Genomic DNA, 8,154 nt, shown 5'->3' on the forward strand with positions numbered 1-8,154 from the left:
AAGGTCTGGAGTTCAAATCCCAGCAACCACATGGTGGCTCATAACCATCCGTAACAAGATCTGACGCCCTCTTCTGGAGTGTCTGAAGACAGCTACAGTATACTTACATATAATAAATAAATCTTTAAAAAATAAATAAATAAATAAATAAATAAATCTTAAAAAAAAAGAATAGATCTCCACCAGGTGGTGCACACCTTTAATCCCAGCACTTGGGAGGCAGAGGCAGGCAGATTTCTGAGGTCTACAGAGTAAGTTCCAGGACAGCCAAGGCTACACAGAGAAACCCTGTCTCAAAAAACAAAACAAAACAAAACAAAAACAAACAAACAAACAAGCAAAAAGAATAGGTCTTCAAGACCCTCAGCACATTGTAATTGGACTAACAGATGACTTTGTAAGGATAATCAAGAATTAGTGGCCCAGTGGCTTCCCCACCACAGGGAATTATTTTATGTTAGGCACTGCAGTCTCTTAGGAATTTCAGTTCTGAACCTGCTGTGTACCTTAATAGAATTTCCTTGATAACATTCTCTCAGGATTGACTTGAATATTCAATAAAATCCAAAATGCTCAAAAATCTGAGACTTGCCAGGCGTGATGGCGCACACCTTTAATCCCAGCACTTGGGGGACAGAGGCAGGCGGATTTCTGAGTTCGTGGCCAGCCTGGTCTACAGAGTGAGTTCCAGGACTACACAGAGAAACCTTGTCTCGAAAAAAAAAAAAATCAGACTTTTTGAGTACTGGCATAATAACCCAATGAGAGCTCAATGTATACAAACTTTGATCATTATGTTTATGAGATTTGTTTATTTTTATTGTGTGTGTATTGCCTACATGTGTGTATGTGCACTGGGTCCGTACAGTACTCTCAGAGGCCAGAAGAGGGCATCAGATCCTAGAACAGGACTTACAGATGGTCACAACCTGCCTTGTGTGTATGGAGCTCTAAACCCAGGTCCTCTCCACAAGCAGAATGTGGTTTTAACTGCTGAGCCATTTCTCCTTTCCTGGCTTTGCTCATAGTTATAAATGTATAAAACTACCGTTAGGCATTGTAGATAAGGGATACATAGAACAGAAATGAATTTCATGCTTAAACTTCAAGACTCAAGCCTTGCCACTAAGACAGTGCTATCATACACGCGCAAATATTCCAGAATCCAAAATAGCTAAAGTCGGAGACATTCTGGCCCCATGAATTCTGAATATCAGATGCTCAGCGAGTTTTATTGCTTTCAACCAATTTGTATCTGTTTATTTCATGGCATACATAACTCCTTCCCTCAAGTTTCTTGAAGTTTCCCTTCACTTAATATTGAATCTGTCTTCAACCCTGTCTTTTTTCTACTCTCATGTGCTCTCTCTTTACCCTACCTCTTAATGAGGTGGGTTGTTTTGTTTCTTCAGTGAGACACTAGCCTAGGAATCAGAATTCTATGTACTTGGACCCCTAAACACAGAAAGTGCAAGAATGGTAACGCCTGCCTTTACTGCCAGTGTTGGGGGTGCAGAGGGAGGAGGGGCATAAACTGAAAGCCAGTCCAAGCTACATGGCAAGACCCTGCCTCAGTGTCAGCAGTAAAAGAGAGTCTGTTCACAGCTGCGGCAGACCTACCCCGTGTAAGGTCACGACCTGAGGCTAGAAGCCTCTAAGAATGTTATCAATTCGTTTTTATGAGGAAGGAGGAATTTGGTTTGGCCAACACAGATATCTAGAATTCCGTGCCCTGGACTTTGAGACAGTTGTTTAGAATGTCTGCGATTGTAAACGATGTAAAAAACTGTCAAGCGAGGGATTTTACAGGAAATCCTTTCCTGAGTTGCTTCCGATCTGAGGCACCCCCCCCCCATACTCTGCCTCTGACGTCTCCCAATCCCTTCTGCAGGGACCACCTCCAGCAGTAACACGGTCGTCGCCGGCCAGGACACTTTCCCAGACCCTGAGGAGAGCAAGATACTGAAAGAATCCGATGACAGGTCAGTGTGTGCATTTGGATTGACGTCCGCTCTGACGTTCAGCAGGAGTCTCTACAAAGAGTGAGTCAGGTTTCCTAAATTCATAGGCACTGAAGCCCATCTTAATGCTCAGGAAGACAGACAGACGTTCTTCACAGAATCAGAGTGTGAGGCATTCTTCTGGTGCCTGAATCCCACTTAGACTTGGGGTTCATAAAAAAACCGCTGGTCAGAGGCTGGAGGGGTGGCTCAGTGGTTAAGACCACGTACCCAGGTTCTGTCACCAGCACCCACGTGACAGCTCACAACCATCTGTAATTCCGGTGCCAGGAGATCCAGTGTCCTCTTCTGGCTCCATGAATACTGTGTGATGTGTTTTATAAAGACAAGGATATGTTTTGTAGACCTTAGTATGGCGTGGCAGGAGGGGTTACTTCAGCGGGCCCATGCTGAGACATCCCTCCCCCAGAGGTACCAGCCATATGACAGGACGGGCGTAGTGTAAAATAGAGTTTATTTATTGGGGGCATGGGAAGGGGAGTTGAGAAGGGAGTAGAGGAAGAGAAAGAGAGGAGACAGAGACAGGAACAGGGACAGGGAGAGGAGACTGGCCAGGAACATGTGGAGTTGGGGAGAGGAAAGGGGGGAAAGGGGTGAGAGAGAGAAGAGGGGTGGAGGAGGGCCAAACAGTCCCTTTTATAGTAAGCCAGGCCTACCTGGCTGTTGCTAGGTAACTGCTGGGCAGAGCCTAGGAGTGTCAACACTGTGCACACGTGGTACAGCTACCTGCAGGCAAACACTCATCAGCATACAATAAAAATAAATAAATCTTTGTGGAATAAAAAACATTTTATTTATTTGTTTGTTTGTTTATTTGCTAGTAGGCACAAACCGTTTGTAATTAGAGATTAGGCATGTTATACTTTCAAATTCTTGTGTGGTTTCTTAAGTGTCTTGAGGAGGTTCTCGGTAGCAACATTATATTAACCAGCTTTTGTGACTATAGCAAATACCTGAGCAAGGCTAACTCAGAAGGAAAGAAATTGACTTAGCTCACAGCTGTAGGTGTATTCTAAACAGCACAGCTTGGGCTTTGGCATAGACCCCGCTGGCTGCATCAGATCAGCAAGAGCATTTGTGCGCTCTCTCTCTCTCTCTCTCTCTCTCTCTCTCTCTCTCTCTCTCTGTCTCTCTCTCTGTGTGTCTCTCTATGTCTTTCTCTTTCTCTCTTTCTGTCTCTGTCTCTCTCTGTCTGTCTCTCTCTGTGTGTCTCTGTCTGTCTGTCTGTCTGTCTCTCTCTCTCTCTCTCTCTCGCTCTCTCTCTCTCATTCACCTGTTCTCGCTATCGCTCTTGCTCTTCACATAAAGCCACCAGAATTACAGGGTCCCCATCCTAAGGATCTTATATAATCTAGTTATCGTCCCTTCTTTCCATACACAAATGTGTATATTTAGAGGCTGGATTGCCTCAGAGTAGAGAGAACAGGGTTTACATTAAATGTTAAATGTTTAAAATGAACATTTTACACATAATCTCTTTGTATGCAAAATACCCAGCAATGTACTGCTGGGTCCATCTTTTTTCCTAAGCATCTTCCTTGTAAATGCCGCATTGAGATGAAGTTCCCTCCCTCTTAATGCCATTGACGTAAGGGGGTGGGGAGGAGTCAAGCCCTAGGTGAGTCCGTGGGGACAGCCAGTTCAGAGCAATCCCCACTCTCACTGAACTTGTGCTTTATCGCAGCCTTTTCTTTTTCTTTTCCCTTTTGGTTTTTCGAGACAGCATTTCTCTGTAGCTCTGGCTGTCCTGGAACTTTCTCTGTAGCCCAGGCTGGCCTCGATACCCCAATGCCTCTGCCCCAAGTGCTGGGATTAAAGGCGTGTGCAATCACTGCCTGGCTGCTGTAGCACATCCTTAATTAGCCAAGAACACCCTTTTCCTGTGGCACCGAGATCCCGTTCTTTCATAGGAGCCCTGCAGGGCTCCTTCTCTCTCGCCTACACGCCTGTCTTCTCATTACCTGTGAATAAAGAGATAAAAGCCCAGACTCTGCTGCAAATGACTGTGAAGGGAGCAGGGAGATAACAGACTCAGGGTTGTTTGTTTTGTTTCACTCCCTTTCATTTGTGTGTATGTTGTTTGGCCTGACATAGATCTGTGTACCACATCTGTGCCTGGTGCCTGCAGAGGCCAGAAGAGAGCATCGTATCCTCCTGGAACTGGAGTTGTAGATGGTTGTGAGCTGCCTGTGGGTACTAAGGGCCAAACTGAGGTCCTCTGGAGGAGTGGCTGGTGCGGCTAACCACTGAGCCGTCCTCTGGCCCGACTCTGTACATTCTCAGTCATTTATCTTATAGACTGAGTTTCCCATCCTCCTTTTCTTTGGGATAGAAAGCTGCTCTGCATCTATATCTTAACATCTCGTTACGGAGTCTTTTTTTGTACCATTAGAGTTGTGGAGATCCTGTGTGGAGATTTTTGTGATGTCCCTTATCACTGAGAAGCCGGTTATCTGTGTAAGATAAAGATGAAATAGCACCTGTAGAGACATTGTCCTTGGAATATCTTGTAATCACAGTCCTCTGGAAGCGGAGGCAGGGGATTGCCATGAACTTAAGACTGCATTACACTTCCAACATTACCCCATCTCACAAGGACTTGTTTCTGCTTGGTTTTGGCTTCATAACCATTATATAAGACCCTTTTAGATCTGTCTCATCTTTTTACATGTAAATACACTGTATTTAGAAACTCCAGAAGAGGGCGTTAGATCTCCTTACGGAGGGTTGTGAGCCACCATGTGGTTGCTGGGGGACTTGAACTCGGGACCTTCAGAAGAACAGTCAGTGCTCTTAACTACTGAGCCATCTCTCTAGCCCCTGAGCCATTTCAAACCCCACCTACTATGCACCACAGTTCATCAGTGGCCACAGGTGATGTGCTCCCCACCCCCACCCCCAAATATGGAAGCCTCCAGATGTGGGATCCTTGCATCAGCTTACTTCTATTATCTCTTGCCAGATGGTGTTTAGGCTCAGCGCCTGCTGTTCAGAACATTGCATTTTCAGTACAAACATGATTAAGGAGCCTCTGGGGAAGATTGTGGTCAGCATGTGTCTACCTTCTGATATTATTCCAGCATGGCTTAAGCTGCTCCGTGGCCTGACCTGTATGAAGCGTGTGTGTGTGTGTGTGTGTGTGTGTGTGTGTGTCTGTGTGTGTGTGTGTCTGTGTGTGTGTGTGTCTGTGTGTGTCTGTGTGTGTGTCTGTGTGTGGGGGGGGGGGTCCCCTGTTTCACAGAGCCAAAAAGCAGTGAACCAAAAGATAGGATGGTAGAAAATGGCACCACCCTTGGGGAGGTGGTCCTGGGTTCTGTAAGACAGCAGGCTGAGCAAGCCATGGAGAGCAAGCCAGTAGGCAGCCTTCCAGCATGGCCTCTGCTAATTCCTGCCTCCAGGTTCCTGCCCTGAGTTTCTTCCCTGGTTTCCCTCAGTGCTGGACTGCGACCTGGGCTGTCTAAGCCAAGTAAACTCTTTCCTCCTCGGGTTGCTTTTGGTCACAGTCTTTATCCCAGGAATAGAAACCTAAACCAGAAACCTCACACCCTTGTGAAGGCAGCTGCATCCTACAATACCCACGGTTCCACAGGAGCTCAGTCTGTGGTCATCCAGGCTTGACCAGCAGTGTAAGGAAACACATCTATGATGGCTTCAGAATTTTCTCATGTCTGTGCACAGCCTTGGCTCTTTGCCTTGGCTACATATAAAGAAATGGATTGAATCTCCTGTGTATCTTTTATGTAAACTAAGTACATATACCAACTTGAGCCTGGGATGTGCCCCAGTGGTCAAATTCTTCCCTAGCACATATGAGGGCCTGGGCTCCACTCCTAACACTATAAAATGTAATTTTTACACCACTTTGTATATTTCTCCTGAGCCATACTCCTGTTTTTGAACAATGAACATGAGCTGTTTTAAATGTTTCAGGCATCCAGGAACAAGGCGTCCTGCAGATCTCAACTGAAGCATAATAATAGCATGATATGATAAGAGCATACAAATGGGCTGGAGTGCTGGCTCAGTGGTTAAGAACATGCCGGGCTATCCTGGAAGACCTGTGTTCAATTCCTACCACCTACACTGCAGCCTGCAACCATCTGTAACTCCAATTCCAGGGGCTACAGTGCCCTCTTCTGGCCCCAAGGGGCACTGCATGTATGCATGGTACACATGTGTACATGCAGGCAGAACACACAAATGCATAAAAAATTTAAAATATACTTTTTAAAAAGCATTCAATATTTGCTGCTATTTTGTTTTCTTTAGTCACTTTAGGGGGTTCTCTGGATAAACACTTTGGTCACAGCCATAGAACTGGAGATGAAGGGCTTAGTCACACTGACACACAGTAGTCACACTGACACACAGTAGTCACACTGACACACAGTAGTCACACTGACACACAGTAGTCACACTGACACACAGTAGTCACACATATTCACCAGGCACGTGGCAATATTCTGATATTTCAGGTCGGAATATAACCCGTGGGGTGTCTGTCACCTCAGACGTCCACTCAGTCTTAAATTGTGGCTTTGCCCACTCAGAGGTATCAAGGCACCAACAATCTCTGTACTGTCACCTCCCGAAGGTTGACACCAAACAAGCCGTTTAACCTCCTTCAGCCTCCGTATCCCTATTTGTAAAGTAAATAATCCTTATGTCAAAAAATGAGACGCAAATTAATTTAATGAGGCTGTGCATCTGACATTGGTGCAGCCCAGCTCTTTTCTCGTAATTGAACAACAATCAAATCAAAATCAAAATCAATCAAAAAAAAAATTAAGAGAGGCAGACAAAATCTCCCAACTATCACATTCCCGAGAATTCTCTGAGTATTTTGAGGGAAAGTTTAATTTATCCATAGTCCCAGGTTGCTTATTGAAACCGCTGTGTGTATCTCTGCCTCTCTCCACGTGTTGTCACTGAGCAAGTCTGGCTGACCGCCAAGCCTGTCCCACGGTCTGTGGATAAGAGAGCCGGGCCGTTTAAACTCGTGTTCAACTTCATTCCCAGACAGATGTTAACTCTTGCAGCCAGAGCACAGAGTTATCCTAAAGCATTATTATTCTCTCAAGGTTTGGACTTTTACTTATGAACAGGACGGGATCTCTGGCCCTCCCGACTGAAAAGAGAAATGTTTCAAGTATAATGGCTGTCATAGTCCTTTAAGAAAAACATAGCAAGCCGGGCGTGGTGGTGCACGCCTTTAATCCCAGCACTCAGGAGGCAGAGGCAGGCGGATTTCTGAGTTCGAGGCCAGCCTGGTGTACAAAGTGAGTTCCAGGACAGCCAGAGCTATACAGAGAAACCCTGTCTTGAAACCCCCCCCCCCAAAAAAAAAGAAGAAGAAGAAAAGAAAAGAAAAGAAAAGAAAAACGTAGCAAATCAGGTGGCTTTGGCGTGTAATCCCAGCACTTGGGAGGCAGAAGCAAGTAGATCTCTGTGAGTTCGAGGCTAACCTGGTCTCCATGGGGAGTTCCAGGCCATCCAGGGCTACATAGTGTGACTCCCATCTAAAGAAAGAGGAGGAGGTGGAAAAGGGAAAAAAGAAAGCACCATCATTAGAACTAAGTGGTCCCCGCCCTGCCCCTGAAAAAGGAAAAAGCCAACCCCTAACCTGCAAATCTGCTCGTGGGCAACAGTGCGTTCACACGATACCGCTTCACGGCTGTGTTTTGTTTTTTAAAGGTTTAGCAATGTGATCCGAGCCCACACGCGCCTGGAGTCAAGATACAGCAACAGCTCTGGAGGGTCGTACGATGAGGATAAAAGTGAGTACCAGAGGCTATGGGGTTCCGGCAGCACAGAGCTGGAATTGGAAAAGGTCTTTATTATTAAAGGCCAAAGGGCCTAGCCGGCCCTGGGTGTCTGTGATCCTGCTGCTTCCCACGGTGGTACTGAGCTGGAGAATGCCTAGTAAGAAGGGATCTCATTGAAAAATGAGTGGGGGGCAGTGAAGAGCCCTGGCTGCTTGTGTAGAGGACCCAGGTTTGGTTCCCAGCACCCACGTGGGGCCTCACAGCTACCTGCAACTCCAGCTCCAAGGGATCCAGCCCCTATTCTGGCCACCTTGGGCATGCACAAATTTAATTTTATATATATATATATATATATATATATATATATA

At 45.9% G+C, this 8,154-nt stretch overlaps 1 protein-coding gene across 10 annotated transcripts in view; it reads left to right on the forward strand.

The window, feature by feature from the left end:
- Fry (FRY microtubule binding protein) overlaps positions 1-8,154 on the forward strand; it is a 398,256-nt gene that overhangs the window by 312,806 nt on the left and 77,296 nt on the right. For all 10 annotated transcript variants that reach the window (XM_029533782.1, XM_029533775.1, XM_029533774.1 and 7 more), the window contains exons 35-36: positions 1,892-1,982; positions 7,716-7,798. In XM_029533782.1, coding sequence (XP_029389642.1) covers positions 1,892-1,982; positions 7,716-7,798 — 174 coding nt within the window. The remainder of the gene's footprint in view (positions 1-1,891; positions 1,983-7,715; positions 7,799-8,154) is intronic.

This window comes from Mus pahari, chromosome 23, assembly GCF_900095145.1.
Source record: "Mus pahari chromosome 23, PAHARI_EIJ_v1.1, whole genome shotgun sequence".
NCBI lineage: Eukaryota > Metazoa > Chordata > Mammalia > Rodentia > Muridae > Mus > Mus pahari.